The following is a 21,594-nucleotide window of genomic DNA, read 5'->3' as shown; positions in this document are numbered from 1 at the left end:
CCCCAGGGCAAAGAAGACCTCTGGGGTGAACAGGGTGCATGGAGAGAGCAGCTCTCCACCAAGCAAACATCTTACCTTGGTCCCTGAAGCTTTGATTTTCTCTACATACTCCCAGACAGTGTGAGGGGAGATCCTGCCCCCTACTTGGATACTGTCAGGTAAATCCTAGGAGCAAGGACAAGAGAATCCAGCATACAAACTGCTGTAAGCCCTTCACACAGGACCTGTTTCATGCATTCAAAACATGCTTCATTCTCCTGGCTCCTCAGAGACCTGGGGGTGCTGAGTGCTGAGCAGTGCCCTCATGCAGCCCAGAAGGCAGCTGTGTGCTGGGCTGCAGCCAGAGGAGTGTGGCCAGCAGAAAATGGGTCCCAGCAGAGTCTTCACTGCAGCAGCAGATCCTGTCCTGCCTTACCTGCTGCTTTCTGCTGCAGGAGGGGTTTCCAAAGCACCAACAGCCAACACAGACTTTAGGAACCAGCCCTGGACACAAAGCTGCACAGCCTCAGCAGGCACTTTCAGAATGCATCAGGCTGGAAGGGGCACTCCAAGGTCACCTTGCCCAACCCCCTGCAGGCAGCAGGGACAGCTCCAGCCACAGCAGGCTGCCCAGGGACACAGCAAGGCTGAGCTTGGATGTCTGCAGGGATGGAGCCTCCACCACCTCCCTGGGCAGCCTGTGCCAGTGTCTGCCCTCCCTCACTGTGCAGAACTTCCTCCTGATGTCCAACCTAACCCTGCCCTGCTCCAGTTCCAAACCCTTGTCCCTCATCCTATCCCCACAGCCCATTCTGAGCTGTCCCTCCCCAGCCTGCCTGCAGCTCCCCTGCAGATACTGAACTGCAGCTCTGAGGTCTGCCAGGAGCCTTCTCTTCTCCAGGCTGCACAGCCCCAACTCTCTCAGCGTGTCCCCACAGCAGAGGTTCTCCAGCCCTCTGATCATCTTTGTGGCCTCCTCTGGACCCTCTCTAACAGGCCCATGTCCTTTGCTGCCTTTCATCACTGAATTACCAGCAGCCCACAAGTGGAACAAGTCCCCCAGTTAATGAATTAATGGTTAATGAATTTCCTCTGCAGTCACTAGAAATACCTCTGTCAAATAATCAAAGGAGCCAGACACTGGGTAAGCCTTGATGACAAACTTGGCCACTGAAGGCATGTTGATGAAGCCCTTCCAGATGAAGTTCAGGCGTGCCAGGAACAGACTTTCACATTCCACAGTTCCAGGGGTTTCTGACCTAAAAACAAAGCACAATGCAAAGCCCCACTTCTAGAACATGACAGAGCCCAAAAGATCACAGGAGTCAAGATTCTAACTCAGTAGGAGGGTGGGGAGACACTGAAAAGGGTTGCCCAGGGAGGCTGTGGATGTCCCCTCCCTAGAGAAGCTAAAGGCCAGGTTGGATGAGGCCTTGAGCAACCTGGGCTGGTGGGAGGTGTCCCTGCCCATGGCAGGGCGTTGGAACTGGATGGTCTTGGAGGTCCCTTCCAGCCCAACCCATTCCAGGAACCTGAGTTTCCTTGTGAAAGAAAGGAGAGGGCACTGAGGGCTTCCCTCTTCATGGTCAATGAAAAGAACAGGCAGACAACAGCACCTCTCATGGAATGGCTTAGGAGTGACCTGGGGGTGCTTAGTCTGGAGAAGAAGAGGCTGAAGGAGACCTCACTGCTCTCTCCAGCTCCCTGAGAGGAGGTGGGAGGCAGGTAGAGGTTGGTTGCTTCTCTCCAGTAACAAGAAACACGAAGAGAGGGAATGCCCTCAGGTTGCACCAGGGGAGGGTTAGTTTGGAAAGGGTTCTCAGAGCCTGGCCCAGGCTGCTCAGGGAGGTGGCTGAATCCCCATCCCTGGAAGTGTTTCAGAGGCAGAGCTGTGGTGCTGAGGGCCATGGGTGAGCCCCAGGCTGGGCAGAGCCAGAGGATGGCTGGGCCGGAGGATCCGGAAGGCTTTCCCAAGCAAAGCCCCTCTCTGCTAAGCCCAGCGATGCCCTTCACCAGTAACCCCCCTGGCAGCAGCTTTGCTTACTTTGGGAGAGGTGGCAGCGAGGACTTGGCTGAGTCTTGTTTGTCCTCTTCCAGCAGCTCTGCAGCCAGGATGCTGGAGGTGGAGGAGAGGGCGTCGGCGATGCTCTCGGCCTCGTTGTCCGACGGCTTCCGCGCCACTCCCACCGACACCTTCACCTTCTTGGAGGAGAGGGCGTCCGAGGGGGGAGCCATGCGCCCTGCAGGGAGGGAGGCAGCGGCCTTGAGGGGCCAGCACACGGAACACACAGCCTCTGGGGGCATGGAACTTCATGGAATCACAGGACAGAGGGGTTGGATGGGACCTCTGGGGACCGCCCAGTCCAACCCCCCCGCCCCAGCCGGGGCACCCGGGGCAGGGCACACGTGCAGGATGCACCAAGGATACGCCAGGTTGTCATTGCAGTGGGGTGGGACAAAGAACTGATCCATTGGATAGAGATTTATAGCCTGGGGAGAGGTAAAGGTGAGACTGCTCCAGCAGGAACACAGCCTGGGATGCTGGGTGGCAGCTGGCTGAGAGGAGCCAAGGAGGCCACCAGCAGCCTGGCCTGGAGCAGCAGTGGTGTGGGCAGCAGGAGCAGGGCAGGGGTGGTGCCCCTGGAGCAGCAGTGGTGTGGGCAGCAGGAACAGGGCAGGGGTGGTGCCCCTGGAGCAGCAGTGGTGTGGGCAGCAGGAACAGGGCAGGGGTGGTGCCCCTGGAGCAGCAGTGGTGTGGGCAGCAGAAGCAGGGCAGGGATTGTGCCCCTGGAGCAGCTGTGGTGTGGGCAGCAGGAACAGGGCAGGGGTGGTGCCCCTGCAGCAGCAGTGGTGTGGGCAGCAGAAGCAGGGCAGGGATGGTGCCCCTGGAGCAGCTGTGGTGTGGGCAGCAGGAACAGGGCAGGGATTGTGCCCCTGGAGCAGCAGTGGTGTGGGCAGCAGGAGCAGGGCAGGGATGGTGCCCCTGGAGCAGCAGTGGTGTGGGCAGCAGGAGCAAGGCAGGGATTGTGCCCCTGGACTGGGCACTGGGGCGGCCACAGCTTGAGTGCTGGCTTCAGGTTTGGGGCCCTCACCACAAAGACATTGAGGGCTGGAGCAGGTCCAGAGAAGGGCAACAGAGCTGGGGAAGGGTCTGGAGAAGAGGGCTGGGGAGGAGCAGCTGAGAGAGCTGAGGGTGTTCAGTGTGGAGGATGCAGAGGGGAGACCTCATTGCTCTCTGAGGAGAGACTGCAGTGAGCTGGGGGTTGGGCTCTGCTCCCTAGTAGGAAGTGGCAGAAGAAGAGGAAATGATCTCAAGTTGCCCCAGGGGAGGGTTAGGTTGGAGAGGAGGAAAAATTTCTTTGCTGCAAGAGTGGTCAGGGACTGGCCCAGGCTGCCCAGGGAGGTGGTGGAGTCTCCACCCCTGGAGATGTCCAAAAGCCATTTGGCTAAGGAGCTTAGGGCCACATTTGAGAGCTGTGCAGAGGGAGATGTTTGCCTGTGGTTGGATTCAGTGAGCTCCAGGTGCTGTCCAAGCAGGCCATGCCATGATTCCATGGATGCACTCTGGAAGTCCACTGAGCTTTGTGGCTGCTGGGCTGCCCTGGGTGCTCTTTCCAGCCCTACCTATGCAGATCTTGCAGTTGAGGTCGAAGAGGTGGTTCTTGTGCTGGCTGGTGGTGTCTGGGGACGCAGACTCCGCCACTTCCCGCTCCCTGTCAGCCTCCTCGGCCCTCTCCAGCAGCTTCAGGCCAGGCTCCTGGGGACAACCCAACACAGTGCCCTTGTTCAACACAACAGCAGCACACTGAGCAGCTACTGATGACTCAAGAGAATTTAGAATAAACCAGGTTGGAAGAGACCTTCAAGATCATCACATCCAACCCATCAACCAATCCAACCCACCTAAACAACTAACCCATGGCACCAAGCACCCCATCAAGTCTCCTCCTGAACACCTCCAGGGATGGGGACTCCACCACCTCCCCAGGCAGCCCATTCCAATGGGCAATCACTCTCTCTGTATAGAACTTCTTCCCAACATCCAATCTAAACCTCCCCTGGCACAGCTTGAGACTGTGTCCTCTTGTTCTGGTGCTGCTTGCCTGGGAGAAGAGACCAACCTCTGCCTGTCTACAACCTCCCTTCAGGGAGTTGTAAACAGCAATAAGGTCACCCCTGAGCCTCCTCCTCTCCAGGCTAAGCAACCCCAGCTCCCTCAGCCTCTCCTCACAGGGCTGTGTTCCAAGACCCTCACCAACTTTGTTGCCCTTCTCTGGACTCGTTCTAGCAAGTCAACCTCCTTCCTAACCTGAGGGGCCCAGAACTGGACACAGGACTCAAGGTGTGGCCTAACCAGTGCTGAGCACAGGGGCAGAATGACCTCCCTGCTCCTGCTGGCCACACTCTTCCTGATGCAGGCCAGGATGCCATTGGCTTTCTTGGCAACCTGGGCACACTGCTGGCTCATGTTCAGCCTACCATCAGCCAGCACCCCCAGGTCCCTCTCTGCCTGGCTGCTCTCAGCCACTCTGACCCCAGCCTGTAGCACTGCCTGGGGTTGTTGTGGCCAATGTGCAGAACCTGGAACTTGGATGTGTTCAATCTCCTGCCCTTGGACTCTGCCCATCTGTCCAGCCTGGCAAGGTCCCTCTGCAGAGCTCTCCAACCCTCTAACAGATCAACTCCTGCCCCCAGCTTGCTGTCATCTGCACATTTACTGCTGATGGACTCAGTGCCCTCATCCAGATCATCAATAAAGCTATTGAACAGGCTGGGGCCCAGCACTGATCCCTGGGGGACACCACTGGTGCCTGGCTGCCAGCTGGCTGTGGCACCATTCACCACCACTCTCTGGGCTCAGCCTCCAGCCAGTTCCTAACCCAGCTCAGAGTGCTGCTGTCCAAGCCAGGGGCTGACAGCTTGGCCAGCAGTTTGCTGTGGGGATGGTGTCAAAGGCCTTGCTGAAGTCCAGGCAGACTCCATCCCCAGCCTGCCCCACATCCACCAGGCAGTCACCTGGGCATGGAAGGAGATCAGGTTGGTCAGGCAGGACCTGCCCTCCCTAAACCCATGCTGGCTAGGCCTGATCCCTTGGCCATCTTGTAAGTGCTGTGTGATTGCACTCAGGATGACCTGTGCCACGATCTTGCCTGGCACTGAGGTCAGGCTGACAGGCCTGGAATTCCCTGGCTCATCCAACCGGCCCTGCTTGTGGATGGGCTGCTGGGGTGCTTGCAGGGGGCTTGCTCCGGGGACACCAAACTTCAGCAGCAGCTGCAGAGCCTCACAGGCTGGAAGCAGACCTCAGGAAATACAACCAATCAATCCAGGCTGATCCACATCAGATCAGTAAATACAATCAATAAACCAGGTCTGACCTAAATCCAATCTAAGAATATCAGTAAACACAATGCATTAACTGCTGTTAATAAATACACCTCAGCTCAGAGTTGAACTGCTTTCTGCTATTAAAGGAATTAATTGCCATTAATAATGCTATTTTAGGTAAGAGTTGCTGTCAGTTAATTGGTGTTTCATACAGCTCAGCTCAACCAGAGTTATTTTCTACTGATCAATTAACTGGTAGGAAGAATGCTGCTTTTTTTTTTGAGCCAGGATTTAAAGTAGTTTCTACCATTTAATTAATTCTTACGCCAAATTATTTGCCAGCTAAGATTGAGGCTATTTTCTGCTATGAAATTCATTAACTGCTATTAATAAATGCATTTTAGCTAAGACTTAAACTGTTTTCTGCTATTAAAGGAATTAATTGCTATTAATAAATGCATTTCAGCTGAGATTTAAACTGTTTTCTGCTATTAAAGGAATTAATTGCTATTAATAAATACATTTCAGCTAAGATTTAGACTGCTTTGTGCTATTAAATTCATTAACTGCTATTAATAAATGCATTTCAGCTAAGATTTAGGCTATTTTCTGCTATTAAAGGAATTAATTGGTATTAATAAATACATTTCAGCTAAGATTTAGGCTATTTTCTGCTATTAAAGGAATTAATTGGTATCAATAAATGCACTTCAGCTAAGATTTAAACTGTTTTCCACTATTAAATTCATTAATTGCTATTAATAAATACATGTCAGCTAAGATTTAGACTGTTTTCTGCTATTATATTAAGTGCTATTAATAAATACATTTCAGCTAAGATTTAGGCTATTTTCTGCTATTAAATTCATTACGTGCTATTAATAAATACATTTCAGCTAAGATTCAGACTGTTTTCTGCTATGAAATTCATTAACTGCTATTAATAAATATATTTCAGCTAAGATTTAGACTGCTTTCTGCTATTAAAGGAATTAATTGGCATTAATACATACATTTCAGCTAAGACTTAAACTGTTTTCTGCTATTAAATTCATTAACTGCTATTAATAAATACATTTCAGCTGAGATTTAGACTCTTTTGTGCTATTAAATTCATTAATTGCTATTAATAAATGCATTTCAGCTGAGATTTAAACTGTTTTCTACTATTAAAGGAATTAATTGCTATTAATAAATACATTTCAGATAAGACTTAAACTGTTTTCTGCTATTAAAGGAATTAATTAGTGTTAATAAATACATTTGAGCTAAGATTTAGACTGCTTTCTGCTATTAAAGGAATTAATTGGTATTAATAAATACATTTCAGCTAAGATTTAGACTGCTTTCTGCTATTAAAGGAATTAATTGGTATTAATACATACATTTCAGCTAAGATTTAGACTGCTTTCTGCTATTAAAGGAATTAATTGGTATTAATACATGCATTTCAGCTAAGATTTAGGCTATTTTCTGCTATTAAATTCATTAATTCCTATTAATAAATACATGTCAGCTCAGACTTAAACTGTTTTCTGCTATGAAAGGAATTAATTGGTATTAATAATGCTATTTTAGGCGAGCTCTGCTATTCATTAAGTGCTATTAACACATGCCAGCTAAGAGTATCTTCTTCTATTTAATTAACAGGTTGGCCTTGATGACCTTTGAGATCTTTTCCAACCTTGGTGATACTGTGATACTGTAATTAATGATATTTTTAGGTACTTAATGGTAATTTTTAGGTAATTAATGGTAATTTTTAGGTATTTGAAGTACTTTCTGCCTGCAAATTAATTAACTGTTCCTCCAAATTATTTGTCAGCTCAGACTTAAGACTACTTTCTGCTACCAAACTGATGAAATGGCTTTAATGAATCCCTTCCAGGTCAGATGGATTGCTCTTCTCCCCACTATCAAATTAGTTAAGAGATATTAAGAAGGGTAGGGATTTATTATCAATAATGAATTATGATTACAACTCAATTAATATTACAACAATGTAGCAAACTGTCTTTTGTACTATTCAATTCTTGAATAGATATTAATAAATGCATTGCTATTCAGAGTGGTTTCTACTATGAAATCAATTAGTTTCTATTCCCACCTCTGTTTTAGGTGAGACTTCAGAGCACTTTCTGCTACCAGATTAATGAACTGGTATCAATAACTCTATTTTAGGTCAGATTGAAAACATTTTCAGCTGTGAAATGAATTAATTGCCACTCCAAATGATTTTTCAGCTCAGTTTTAAGAGTATTTCCTGCCATTAAGTTAATTAATTGCTACTCCTAACTCTCTCCCAGCTAAGATGTCTTTCCTGCCATTGCCATCATGAAGTCATGGACAGAAAGGGACCTGAGGGTGCTGATTGACAGCTGCTTAAACATGAGCCAGCAGTGTGCCCAGGGGGCCAAGAAGGCCAATGGCATCCTGGCCTGCATCAAGAGTGGTGTGGCCAGCAAGTGCAGGGAAGTCACTGTGCCCTGTGCTCAGCACTGGTTAGGCCACACCTTGAGTCCTGTGTTCAGTTCTGGGCTCCTCAGTTTAAGAAGGACATTGAGACACTTGAAGGTGTCCAGAGAAGGGCAACAAAGCTGGGGAGGGGTCTGGAGCACAGCCCTGTGAGGAGAGGCTGAGGGAGCTGGGGTTGCTTAGCCTGGAGAAGAGGAGGCTCAGGGGAGACCTTCTTGCTCTCTACAACTCCCTGAAGGGAGGTTGTAGCCAGGTGGGGGTTGGTCTCTTCTGCCAGGCAAGCAGCACCAGAACAAGAGGACACAGTCTCAAGCTGTGCCAGGGGAGGTTTAGGCTGGAGTTTAGGAAGAAGTTTGTCCCAGACAGAGTTGTTGGCCTTTGGAATGTGCTGCCCAGGGAGGTGGTAGAGTCCCCATCCCTGGAGGTGTTCAAGAGGGGATTGGATGTGGCACTTGGTGCCATGGCTTAGTAGTCATGAGGTGTTGGGTGACAGGTTGGACTTGATGATCCTTGAGGTCTCTTCCAACCTTACTGATTCTATTCTATTCTATGAACATGGAGAAAAACAGCAAAACCACCACAGACTGCAGGGCAAGTGTACCTCAGCCAAGCTTCCCCAGCCCATTCCAGCTCTGAGCACCAGAGCCCTGCCCAGCCCAGCCAGGGGCTGAGGACACTGCTGCCAGGCTCTCTACCTGAACTTCCATGGCCTCCTCCTGCTCCTTCATGGGGGCTTCACTTTCAATCTCGATTTCTCCCTTGTGAGTGATTTTGGTGATGGGTCTCCTCTCCACCTCCCTCTGCTCCTTCTCAATCATTTCAATTGTCTGTGAATAGAACACACACCAGGGACTCAGTGAGTATTCACTGACAGGTAAGGACCCCTTGAGCTCCACACCAACCCTCCACGCCCCACAAGCACCACACAGAGCCTCCGAGCCCCACGCAAACCGAGCCCCACGCGAACCCTCCACACCCCACACGAGCCCCACAGGAACCCTCCACATGCCACAAGCTCCACACAAACCCTCTGAGCCCCATATAAACTGAGCCCCATGCGAACCCTCCACATCCCACATGAACTGAGCCCCACAGGAACCCTCTGCGCCCTACAGGCTCCACACGAACCCTCCGAGCTGCACACAAACCCCATGCGAACCGAGCCCCACACGAACCTTCTGTGCCCCATGCCAACCTTCCACAGCCCACACCAAACCCTCCGTGCCCCATGAGCTCCATACAAACCCTCCACACCCCACACTGCACCCTCCGTGCCCCATGAGCTCCATACAAACCCTCTGTGCCCCACACTGCACCCTCCGTGCCCCATGAGCTCCACACAAACCCTCTGTGCCCCACACTGAACCCTATGTGCCCCATGAGCTCCACACAAACCCTCTGTGCCCCACACCGAACCCTCCGTGCCCCATGAGCTCCACACAAACCCTGTGCCCCACACCAAACCCTCCGTGCCCCATGAGCTCCACACAAACCCTCTGTGCCCCACACCAAACCCTCCGTGCCCCATGAGCTCCACACAAACCCTGTGCCCCACACCAAACCCTCCGTGCCCCATGAGCTCCACACAAACCCTGTGCCCCACACCAAACCCTCCGTGCCCCATGAGCTCCACACAAACCCTCTGTGCCCCACACCAAACCCTCCGTGCCCCATGAGCTCCACACAAACCCTGTGCCCCACACCAAACCCTCCGTGCCCCATGAGCTCCACACAAACCCTCTGCACCCCACACCGAACCCTCTGTGCCCCACGAGCTCCACACCAACCCTCCACACCCCACACTGCACCCTCCGTGCCCCATGAGCTCCACACCAACCCTCTGCGCCCCACACCGAACCCTCTGTGCCCCATGAGCTCCACACAAACCCTCTGCGCCCCACACTGAACCTTCTGTGCCCCATGAGCCCCACACAAACCCTCTGAACCCCACACCAAAGCCTACGTGCCCCATGAGCCCCACACAAACTCTTTGTGCCCCACACTGAACCCTACATGCCCCATGAGCTCCACACAAACCCTCTGTGCCCCACACCGAACCCTATGTGCCCCATGAGCTCCACACAAACCCTCCACGCCCCACACCAAACCCTCCACACTGCACTGAAGCACTAACAGCTAACCAGGATCTGCCAAGTAAGTTGGCAGTAGCTGAGCTTTAAGGTCCCTTCCAACCCAACCCAACTCTCTGGGGCGAGAAGAGAACCAATTCTTCTGTTTCACACGGCAAACAGAGCATGGATTGAAGCAAGGCGTAAGGCAGAGCTTCAGCACTAAAGGCTGCAGAGGGACTTCTCCTGAGGGGGTCTGGGACAGGTCAAGGGGCAATGGTTTGGAGCTAAGGCAGAGCAGGGTCAGACTGGAGCTCAGGAAGAAGTTGTTCAGTGCCAGGGTGCTGAGACTCTGGCACAGGCTGCCCAGGGAGGCTGTGGCTGCCTCCTGCCTGGGGGTGCTGAAGGCCAGGCTGGATGAGGCCCTGAGCAGCTGAGCCTAGCTGAGAGGTGTCCCTGGGCATGGTGGGGAGGGTGGAGGGGATGAGCTCTGAGCTCCCTTCCAGCCTGAGCCACTCTAGCTTTGTAGGAAGCCCTTTGGGTTTTGATCACCGAACAAAGGAAGGATCCTCCTGCTCTGTGCAACCTGAATTCTGCTCCACATGCACCCAGGCTGCCAACAGGAGCTCAAGATGCTCCACCACCACCACCACCTGCCCAATCTCACATGTCTGTTCTCTCTCTGCCTCCAAGCAGCCAGCTCCTTGGATGCCAGTTCTTCTGGGCTCATCTTGATGAGGTGGTCTGGAGTAACCTCTCCTTTCAGGACTTTCTTAAATAAGATCTAGAAGGAAGAAGAAAAAGTGAATTGTTGCTGGCAAGACTGATCCAGCAGGAAATGAAGCAGGAAATGAAGCAGGAAAGCAGCAGTCTGGAGAGCTGCAGGGATCAGGTGGCTTTGGGTCCAATGCTGTCCAACATCTCTGTCACCAACATGGACAGTGGCACCGAGGGCACCTTCAGCAGGTCTGCTGAGGACACCAAGCTGTGTGGTGCTGGACTCACTTGAGCACACAGATGGCTTCCAGGAGGATCTTGGCAGGCTTGAGAAGTGGGACAGTGCCAGCTGCAGGAGGCTTAACAAGCCACAGCTCAAGAACCTGCAGCTGGGTCAGGCTGCTGGTTCTTCTCCAGCTTCTCACCCAGCAGCAGCAAGTCCTTCTCTGCAGGGCTGCTCTCAATCTCATCGCCCCCAACCAGGACTGGTATCCTGGACTGCCCTGACCCAGGTACAGGACCTTGCACTTGGCCTTACAGAACCTTAATGAGGCTGTCCTCAGCCCACTTAGCCTTGTTCAACCTCATGAGTTCTCCTCAGCCCACATGGCCTTGTTCAACCTCATGAGTTCTCCTCAGCCCACATGGCCTTGTACACCCTCATGAGCTGACAGTGGTGAAGCCCTGGAATGGGTTGTCCAGGGAGGTGGTTGGGGCCCCATCCCTGGAGATGTTTAAGACCAGGCTGGATGAGGCTCTGGCCAGCCTGATCTAAGTGTGAGGTGTCCCTGCCCACGGAACTAGATGATCCTTGTGGTGCCTTCCAACCCTGACTGATACTATGAGTTCTTCTCAGCCCACTTGGCCTTGTTCAGCCTCGTGAGTTCTCCTCAGCCCACTCAGAATCATAAAATCAGTAAGGTTGGAAAAGACCTCAGAGATCATCAAGTCCAACCTGTCACCCAACACCTCATGACTACTAGACCATGGCACCAAGTGCCACGTCCAATCCCCTCTTGAACACCCCCAGGGGTGGGGACTCTGCCACCTCCCTGGGCAGCACATTCCAATGGCTAACAACTCTCTCGGGGAAGAACTTCCTCCTCACCTCCAGCCTAAACTTCCCCTGGCACAGCTTGAGGAACCTCAGTGAGGTTCTCCAGAGCCTACTTGTCTCCCATGTCCCCCAGAGCACTGTGCCCCGCAGTGTGAGGCTGAGCAGGCTGCCTGCAGAGCACACTAAGCAGCACCTACGTTGTTCTTGGGGTCTTTGAGGTTGAACATCAGGCTCCTGTACTTGTTCTTGTACTTGGAGTCAGTGTCCCGAAAGAAAGAGAACAGCTCCCGCTCGATCCTGGTGGCCACCTTGGCTGCTCTCTCCTCAGGGATCTTCAGACTGGAGTCAGTCAGCCTAGGTGAGGACATGAGGGAGGAGAGGGGAAATCAACAAAGGATTCCAAGCAGCTTTTATCCCTTCCTCTGCCTTCTGACACCCAACCCAACGACTTCTTTCATTGAATCCTCTGTGGTTTACCTCTTCATCAGGATTTCCTTCAGGGACTGCTTGACACTCTGCCTTATCTGGTCAGCAGAAGGCTTGGAAGCAGGGACAGCTGGGTGGTGCGGTGCAGGAACGGAGCCTTTCTCATTCTTCTTCTTCTTCAGCTCTGGCTTCTCATGGACACCTAGGAAAACACCAGGAAAACCTGTCAGCTCCTCCAGCCGCTGCCAGAAAGCTGGAATCCTGCTGAATGGCATCGATTTGACTCTCAAACTGCTAAGAAGTGGCCTTCCAGAAGAAGAGAAGGGACTCAGAGGGTGGCTGTGGGTTTGGTTTCCCTTCTTATTCCATTTGGATTTTGTATTCCAGATTCATCCAGGGAAAAAAATACATCCTTGAAAGAAACAAAGCAAGAGCTTACCCCTTCAACTACAGGGATTGGGTTCGACACAGGACCAAGGTGCATGGAATGGGTGGGGTTGGAAGGGACCCTGAAGATCACCCAGTGCCAACCCCCTGCCATGGGCAGGGCCATCACCATCACCTGGACTACGGAAGATGGTTTCCCAACCCATATCCTGCAAAGAAAGTCCCCACCCTGCACCATGCCTGTCCCTGAGGCCCAGCCTGGAGGGCTGTACCTGGCTTTGAGGCCCTGTCCAGCACACCAAGGGACTCTTTGCTCAGCTTCTCGTTCTTCTCCTCAGGGGAGCGCCGAGGGCCTGCAGCACCCTGTGTGCCTTTCCGAGCAGGAGGCGGTTGTCCTTTCCTAGCATCCACATCTCTGGCCTCTGCCACGTTCTTCCCATCACCAGATTCCTGCAACACACAGGTACACAAGTTAGCATGAGGGCTACAGTGGGGAGCAGCTCTGGGGAGCAGCCCTGGGGGTGCTGGTGGCCAGCAGGATGCCCAGGAGCCAGCAAGCTGCTCTTGGGGCCAAGAAGGCCAAGGGCAGCCTGGGGGGCACCAAGAAGAGTGTGGCCAGCAGCTCAGGGGAGTTTCTACTGCCCCTCTGCTCTGCCCTGATGAGGCCACAGCTGGAGGCTGCTCTCCAGTTCTGGGCTCCCCAGTCCAAGGACAGGCACTTGCTGCAGAGGGCACAGCAAAGGGCTGCAAAGCTGCTGAGAGGCCTGCAGCAGCTCTGGGAGGAGCAAAGGCTGAGAGCCCTGGGGCTGAGAGCCTGGAGAGGAGCAGCCTGAAGGGATCCGATCAGTGCTGATCAATACTGCAAGGGTGGGGGTCAGGGGGATGGCACCAGGCTTGGTTCAGAGGTGCCCAGGGACAGGACAAGGGGCAAGGGGCACAGGGTAGAACATCAGAAGTTCATCTGAGCATGAAGACAAACTTCTGTAACTGGAGGGTGCTGAGCCCTGGAGCAGGCTGCCCAGAGAGGTGGTGGAGTCTCCTTCTCTGGAGGCTCTCCAAACCAAGCTGGGTGTGCTCCTGTGTTGACCTCCAGAGGCCCCTTCCACTCCCTACCATTCTGTGACTTGTAGTTGAGCTCTCTGCTGAAGACCACTCCTGACTCCAGCTACTTTTGAAGGTCAGGGAAGCCAAGGAAAGCCCTGGGGCTGCTTAAGGCAAACACCCATAGGAAGCCATGGGATGGTTTGGGTTGGAGGGATCCCCTGGGGCTCTTTAGGTCAGAATTCAAGGTCAGGAAGCAGAGGGGAGTCAACCTTCACTAGGCAGGAGGTGAGACCCACCCGTCTGAAGATCTTGACTTTGTGCTTCCCAGAGTCCTCTGCCTGCTTGCTTTTGTCACCCCCGGGAGGGGGCTGCTTGGCCAGCCCTCTGTCACCCTCGGGGCCTCTCTCTTCTCTCTGCATGTCCAGTTTGCCTGGAGCCTCTGCCCCGCTCTGCTCCAGGCACTCCATCCTCCTGTCCTCCTCGGCACAGCATCTCACACAGACGTACTCCTTGTCTTCTTCTCCCATCTGCTGCGCCTGGGAGAGACTCAGCCCCACGCAGTCCCCATGGAACCAGTCATCGCACCTGCCACAGCCCACCATGAACCTGAGGAGAGAGGCAGCAGTCAGACACAGCCTGCAGACACAGCAGGTACCACACCCTGGGGGCTGGAGGGGCCTCTGGAGCTCACCCAGGGCAGGGCAGACAGGAGCACAGCCAGGTGGGGCTGCAAAGTCTCCAGAGAAGGAGACTCCACAGCCTCAATGGGCAGCCAGCTCCAGGGCTCAGCACCCTCAGCCCATGCAGGAGGCACTTGCTCTGATCTGGGCATCTCACCAGGCCCTCCTTACCTGGACAGTGATTTTCTCAGTAGCTTTACATCCATCTCCAGCCTTACACCATGGGATGATCCTCCTGAGAAATGGGGTTGGGATTTTTTGGTGCCCTATTTGCCTTTCTTTTTAGCAGTAGTCCAAGAGTCTATCAAAACCTCAGGGGGGCTTTGGAACCTTCCCCTCAAATCCTACCCAACAGCAGTTTTTCAGGCTGCTATTACAAAAGAAATCTGATAGAAATGTATCAAAAGAAAGCCCCCATAGCAATTCAAAGAGGAACCCACTCCCCAGACTCTGCACAGCAGGACTGTGTTGGAAAAGACCTGGAGAACTTCATGCAAGGTTCACAGAGACATAGAATGGGTTGGGTTGGGAAGGGACCTTCAAGACCATCCAGTTCCAATACCCCTGCACACCTCCCACCAGCCCAGGCTGCTCAAGGCCTCATCCAGCCTGGCCCTGACCACCCCCAGGGAGGGATCATTCAGTTATCATCTCCTTTTCCTTTCCCATCATCCTTACAGCAGAAAGCTATCAACAGCCATCATCTCCCTCAGCAGTAAGAGGTGATGGAACCATCAAGGATGGAAAAGACCTCCCAGATCATCCAGTCCAAGCATCAACCCAGCACTGCCAGGTTCACCACCACACCATGTCCCCAGATGCCATGTCTACATGTATTTGAACACCTCCAGGGATGGTCACTCCATCACCTCCCTGAGCAGCCTGTGCCAGGCTTTGAGAACCCTTCCAGTCAAGGAGTTTATTCTCATCTCCAGCCTAGCTGTTGCAACTTGAGGCCATTTCCTCTTGCCCTATCACCTGAGACTAGGAAGAAAAGACTAAGCTCCTCCTGACTCCAACTTGAGGCCATCTCTCTCCTCCTGTTCCTGCTGTGACAGCTAAGATGGGAATATCTGGCTGCTCTGAATTCCTTTGTATCTTACACATCAGGAATAACAGCAGGAAGCTGCTTTTTACTGCCCTTCTTGGTGGTGATGATGAGAGCAGAAGGATGGGTCCCACCTACACCTCTCCAGCTTGCAGTGCCTGCTTGGTTTGGCCTCAACAAGGGAGATGCCATCTGAGTTACTCAGCTCTTTTATTCAGAGCCAACTCAGTCTCCTGGAATTGTTTGGGTTGGAAAAGCCCTCTGAGATCATCCAGTCACATCAGCCCAACCCCACCACAGCCACTAAACCCCAAGTGCCATGGCCACACCTTTCTGGAACACCTCCAGGGCTGGGGACTCCACCACCTCCCTGGGCAGCCTCTGCCAGTCCCTGACCACTCCTGCAGCAATGATATTGTTCCTTCTCTCCAACCTGACCCTCCTCTCAGATCACTTCCTCTCCTCCTATCCCTTCTCTATGTTCCAAAGACCAAACTCCATCTCACTTCCAGCACAGCTTTCACCTCAGGCCTTGCTCCAACCACTCTGTTATCCCAAAAGTAAAACTCACTTTGGGTATAAAGAGGATTTCCCACATGTTGTTAAGGTGACTTGGGCTAAAAGGAAACCATTTGGGTGCAAGCACTCTCTAAACTTAAATTAGCTGTCACCAAGACTTAAGTGCTCCCTGCTTGGAGGTGTTCAAGGCCAGGCTGGAGGAGGCCTTGAGCAAGCTGGGCAGGTGGGAGGTGTCCCTGCCCATGGCAGGGGGTTGGAGCTGGATGAGCTTTGAGGTCCTTTCCCAACCCACTCCATGAATCTATGATTCTGTGTCCAAGCATCAATGGCTGGAGCTGCTCTTAAAGGTCTGTTCCAGCCAAAATGATTCATCATTAATGAGAGGAAATGGCCTCAAGTGGCACCAAGGGAGGGTGGAACTGGCTGATCTTGAAGGCTCCTTCCAACCCAACCCATTCTAGGATTGTATCATCTTTAAGGTTCTTCCAACCACTCTGTGACCCTGTGAAGGTCCCTTCCAACCCATTCCAAGACTCTGTGCCCAGTGTGAGAAGAATCAGAGAATCAATAAGGCTGGAAGAGACCTCAAAGATCATCAAGTCCAACCTGGCACTCAACACCTCATGACTACTAGACCATGGCACCAAGTGCCACATCCAATCCCCTCTTGAACACCTTCAGGGATGGGGACTCCACCACCTCCCTGGGCAGCACATCCCAATGGCCAACAGCTCTCTCTGGGACGAACTTTCTCCTCCCTCTCCAGCCTAAACCTCCCCTGGCACAGCTTGAATGTCTAGTACAGCCAGTGTGAGGAGCCCTCCTGGGCAGGCAGGCCTTTGTCACTATCCTCACAGCAGTGACCACAGATCCAGTCTCAAATGGTGCAGGAAGAGCTTCATGCACTGATGCTCTGTCTGCTTTCCCATCCCCTGGGGGTGTGTCTGTGAATTTAGGCTTAGACTACATCAAATTGATGGATTCCAGGCTTAAACTACCCCAAATGATGCATTTCAGCTTGGAACTACATCAAATCCATGCATTTTAGACTTAGACTACATTAACCAGATGGAATTGAGGCACAAGCTACATTAAACAGGTGGAATTTAAGCTTAAACTGCATTAGATAGATGCATTTCAGGCTTAAATTACATCCAACAGATGGATTCTAGGCTTAAATTACATTAGCTAGATGGATTCTGGGCTTAAACTACATTAAGTAGGTGAATCTTACTCTTAAACTACACAAAGCAGATGGCTTCTGGGCTTAGACTACATGACCCATGGATTTCAGAGATGGATTTCAGGCTGAAACTACAGCTAGCTCTGCAATCTAACCACTTTCTTAGGTGAGGAATTGATCTGCAAACTCTGGTTCTGTATCATCCCAGAGATCTCTTTTGCTAGAGGATGCCAGGAAAAAGTGATTCCTGATCTATGGATCTTCCTACTCAGGCTAGGAGCTGCTCTGACCACTACTCCTCCATGTAACTGCTACAGAGCAAGCTTAGGGCAACCCCTGCTCTCCAGAAGTGGGAATGAACTCTCCAGCTTGCTTGATTCATATTATAGAGTGGTCTGGGCTGGAAGGGACTTTTGAGGTCACAGAATCATGGAATGGTTTGGGTTGGAAGGGACCTTCAGGACCACAGTATCACAGAATGGGTTGGGTTGGAAGGGACCTTCAAGACCATAGAATCACAGAATGGTTTGGGTTGGAAGGGACCTCTGAGAACATAGAATCACAGAATGGTTTGGGTTGGAAGGGACCTCTGAGAACATAGAATCACAGAATGGTTTGGGTTGGAAGGGACCTTCAAGACCATAGAATCACAGAATGGTTTGGGTTGGAAGGGACCTTCAAGACCATAGAATCACAGAATGGTTTGGGTTGGAAGGGACCTTTGAGGTCACAAAATCATGGAAAATGGTTTGGGGTGGAAGGGACCTTCAGGATCATAGAATCACAGAATGGGTTGGGTTGGAAGGGACCTTCAGGACCATAGAATCACAGAATGGGTTGGGTTGGAAGGGACCTTCAGGACCATAGAATCACAGAATGGTTTGGGGTGGAAGGGACCTTCAGGACCATAGAATCACAGAATGGGTTGGGTTGGAAGGGACCTTCAGGACCATAGAATCACAGAATGGGTTGGGTTGGAAGGGACCTTCAGGACCATAGAATCACAGAATGGTTTGGGTTGGAAGGGACCTTCAAGGCCATAGAATCACAGAATGGTTTGGGTTGGAAGGGACCTTCAAGGCCATAGAATCACAGAAGTGTTTGGGTTGGAAGGGACCTTCAGGATCACCCAGCTGCAACCCCCTGCTAAGGGCAGGGACACTTCCCACCAGCCCAGGTTGCTCAAGGCTTCATCTACAAGCTCTACAGGGATCCATCACAGGCTCCACCTTGTATCAGTGCAAGCAATCAGCAGTAAAGCTTTGGGAACACTGAAGCTGGGTCTAGAAAGTCCAAGCCCAGAGCTAAGCGCAGCTAAAGAGTCAAGTGCCTCTGGCTTAGCAGATGTTTGGTGGCCTCAGCTAAGGTGGTGGCTAGCAGGAGGAAGCCAACAATGCAGCCTCTTGAAGCAACTGGCTGAACAGCTACCAACTACAACTGCTGCAAACTGAAGTTGGACTAAATCCAGACCTACTGTGACCAAAACCTGATCTATTTGCACTAAACCCAGCTCTATGTTGACTAAACCCAGACCTTCCTTGACTAAAACCTGATCCCTTTTGATTAAAACCAGATCTATTTTCCCCCCCAGTCTGTAAATGCAGACACTGGAGACCAACTCCACTGGGCCAACCTTTAGCAAGCAAACCAAAACCCCCATCAAGACCTAGACCCTGGCTTAGATTTGCACAAGGGCTTAACACTGCAGAGCCTAAAGGACAGAAGATGCTGAACATCTTCCAACATTTAACTGGCCAGCAGATGGAAGGTCTCCAGCTCAGCTCACAGGTACTAAGTGAGCAACAAGAGATGGTGGATGAGGGAGTGGAGATGTGGAGCTTCAGGATGTAGGTTAGTGGCCATGGGAGCTGGGTTGATGGTTGGGCTTGATGATCTTCAAGGTCTTTTCCAGCCTTACTGAGTCTAATCTATGGTGGATGGGCAGGATAGGCATCCAGTCTCACATCTTTAGTTCAGGCCTAGCAGGAAATGAAAAGGCCAAGGAAACAAAGAAACCTGTAATGAACTCAGCTCAGGAAAGATCTTCACCAAGAGCAGACACCAAGAGGCCAGATGGCATCCAAGACACCTTTACTGAGGGAGGTGGTGGGTTGGAAGGGACCTCTGAGGTCACAGAATCATGGAATGGTTTGGGGTGGAAGGGACCTTTGAGGTCACAGAATCATGGAATGGTTTGGGGTGGAAGGGACCTTTGAGGTCACAGAATCACAGAATGGTTTGGGTTGGAAAGGACCTCTGAGGTCACAGAATGGTGTGGGTTGGAAGGGACCTTTGAGGTCACAAAATCATGGAATGGTTTGGGGTGGAAGGGACCTTTGAGGTCACAGAATCATGGAATGGTTTGGGGTGGAAGGGACCTTTGAGGTCACAGAATCATGGAATGGTTTGGGGTGGAAGGGACCTTTGAGGTCACAGAATCATGGAAAATGGTTTGGGTTGGAAGGGACCTTCAGGACCATAGAATCACAGAATGGTTTGGGTTGGAAGGGACCTTCAGGATCATAGAATCACAGAATGGTTTGGGTTGGAAGGGACCTTCAAGACCATAGAATCACAGAATGGTTTGGGTTGGAAGGGACCTTCAAGACCATAGAATCACAGAATGGTTTGGGGTGGAAGGGACCTTCAGGATCACCCAGCTGCAACCCCCTGCTAAGGGCAGGGACACCTCCCACCAGCCCAGGTTGCTCAAGGCTTCATCTACAAGCTCTACAGGGATCCATCACAGGCTCCACCTTGTATCAGTGCAAGCAATCAGCAGTAAAGCTTTGGGAACACTGGAGAGGAGGAAGAATGTCTTTGCTGCAAGAGTGGTCAGGGACTGGCAGAGGCTGCCCAGGGAGGTGGTGGAGTCCCCATCCCTGGAGGTGCTCCAGAAAGCTGTGGCCATGGCACCTGGGGCCATGCTTTGGTGGCCATGGTGGGGTTGGGCTGCTGGCTGGACTGGATGGTCTCAGAGGGCTTTGCCAACCCAAAAGATGCTGGGATCTCATGCTCACTGCTGGAGGTGGGACCATCCCTTTGGTTTCATTCCAGTCTTCACTGGGAGGTTTCAGCTTAAACCATGAAGCTTCTGCAGGCTAAACCAAGACTGAAAGGAGTCCCTGGCACTGTCCATGCAGCCTGCACTGTCTCCTAGGGATTGCTTCTCTCCTGGAGCAGGCTGCCCAGAGAGGTTGTGGAGTCTCCTTCTCTGGAGATATTCCAGCCCAGCTGGCTGTGTTGTGTGTGCCCTGCCCTGGGTACCCTGCTCTGGCAGGGGGTTGGGCTGGGTGAGCTCCAGAGGTCCCTTCCAATGCCTCTCTTTCTGTGATCCTGTGGCTCCAACACTCCCAAGCAGGATGTGGTGGTTGCAGCTGTCCTGTTTAAACACAGTCAATACAAACTGGTCCCCCAAAAGACTGGGCATTGACAGAATGGGCTGGGTTGGAAAGGGCCTTCAACATCATCCAGCTCCAACCCCCTGCCATGGGCAGGGACTCCTCACACTAGCCCAGGGCACACCTCCAGGGAAGGGGCACCCATGACCCTCCCTGGGCAGCCTGCTCCAGGTCTCACCAACCTCACTGTCAGGAATGTAGAGAATCAGAGCTGCCTAAAGCTCCACAATGTCTCCTAGGTTCTTTCACACCACTCAGCTGCCAGAGGGCAGCCTCTGAGGCTGGAGCAGAGGACACTGACACCAATCATGCAAAGAAGCCTCCTTAGCAGCAGCTCCCTTGGACACCTGTATCCGCTTCACTCACAGAACATCCAGGGATGACACTGGGCAATGGGCAGTGCTCAAAGACTGCTGAAGCCTGGCTTGAAGGATCAAGGATGTCCTCTTGCACAGCTGTCTGCAGAGGTTGTGGTATCTTGGACTAGTAAGACACCAAAGTTCCTGCCTGGAGGTTGCTCCAAAGGTGGAAGTGCAGAAGGGTTTACCCATGTTGTAAGGCTGGATGGGAAGATGTAAAGCTGAAAGAGAAAGAAAAAAAAGCTGGTTGAAAACAGGAAGAGTGCCACAGACAGTACCAGAGCTGCTGGACTGGGGCTGGGCTACCAAAACTGACATTTTCTTGAGGAAAAAAATCTCAAGAGGGACAGCTGACAGCCCTGGAGATGATTGGGACCTGGGGACTGAGTGTCTGACCTCAGGGCAGGAGAGGGGATGCTGCCCCTGGGCTCTGCTCAGACCTCACCACCAATCCTGCCTCCAGCTCTGCTGACCCCAGCAGGAGGAGGACACAGAGCTGTGGAGGCCACAGAGATGATCCCAGGGCTGGAGCAGCTCTGCTGGGAGGCCAGGCTGAGGGAGCTGGGGGTGCTCAGCCTGCAGAGGAGAAGGTTCCAGGGGGACCTCAGAGCTGCCTGCCAGGACCTGAAGGGAGCCTGCAGGAAGGCTGCAGAGAGACTTCTCCTGAGGGGGTCTGGGACAGGCCAAGGGGGAATGGTTTGGAGCTGAGGCAGAGCAGGGTCAGGCTGGAGCTGAGGAAGAAGTTGTTCAGTGCCAGGGTGCTGAGACTCTGGCACAGGCTGCCCAGGGAGGCTGTGGCTGCCTCCTGCCTGGGGGTGCTCAAGGTCAGGTTGGATGAAGCCTTGAGCAGCTGAGCCTAGCTGAGGCTCCAGAAACATGGAGCACCATAGCTCTGTCTCATGTATGCCACACAATCACAGAA

The 21,594-nt window shown here is 52.3% G+C and overlaps 1 protein-coding gene across 8 annotated transcripts in view; it reads right to left on the bottom strand.

Moving 5' to 3' along the window:
* The window catches only part of PHF3 (PHD finger protein 3), a 43,150-nt gene that overhangs the window by 5,758 nt on the left and 15,798 nt on the right, over positions 1-21,594 (bottom strand). For 6 of the 8 annotated variants that reach the window (XM_068153434.1, XM_068153433.1, XM_068153432.1 and 3 more), the window contains exons 4-13: positions 13,779-14,088; positions 12,711-12,888; positions 12,103-12,253; positions 11,823-11,979; positions 10,519-10,635; positions 8,478-8,609; positions 3,604-3,736; positions 2,024-2,219; positions 1,091-1,238; positions 76-165 (exon numbers count right to left, since the gene is read on the bottom strand). In XM_068153434.1, the coding sequence (XP_068009535.1) occupies positions 76-165; positions 1,091-1,238; positions 2,024-2,219; positions 3,604-3,736; positions 8,478-8,609; positions 10,519-10,635; positions 11,823-11,979; positions 12,103-12,253; positions 12,711-12,888; positions 13,779-14,088 (1,612 nt within the window). Of the gene's footprint in view, positions 1-75; positions 166-1,090; positions 1,239-2,023; positions 2,220-3,603; positions 3,737-8,477; positions 8,610-10,518; positions 10,636-11,822; positions 11,980-12,102; positions 12,254-12,710; positions 12,889-13,778; positions 14,089-14,333; positions 19,701-20,679; positions 20,702-21,594 lie in introns of those variants that run through there. The other 2 variants (XM_068153436.1, XM_068153435.1) reach the window with 2 other exon arrangements.

Source organism: Melanerpes formicivorus, unplaced genomic scaffold (genome assembly GCF_026170545.1).
Source record: "Melanerpes formicivorus ecotype bairdi unplaced genomic scaffold, bMelFor1.0.p_v2 SCAF_26, whole genome shotgun sequence".
In the NCBI taxonomy this organism is placed as follows: domain Eukaryota; kingdom Metazoa; phylum Chordata; class Aves; order Piciformes; family Picidae; genus Melanerpes; species Melanerpes formicivorus.
The sequence above is the reverse complement of the archived record's forward strand: the minus strand, read 5'-3'. Positions and strand labels throughout refer to the sequence as shown.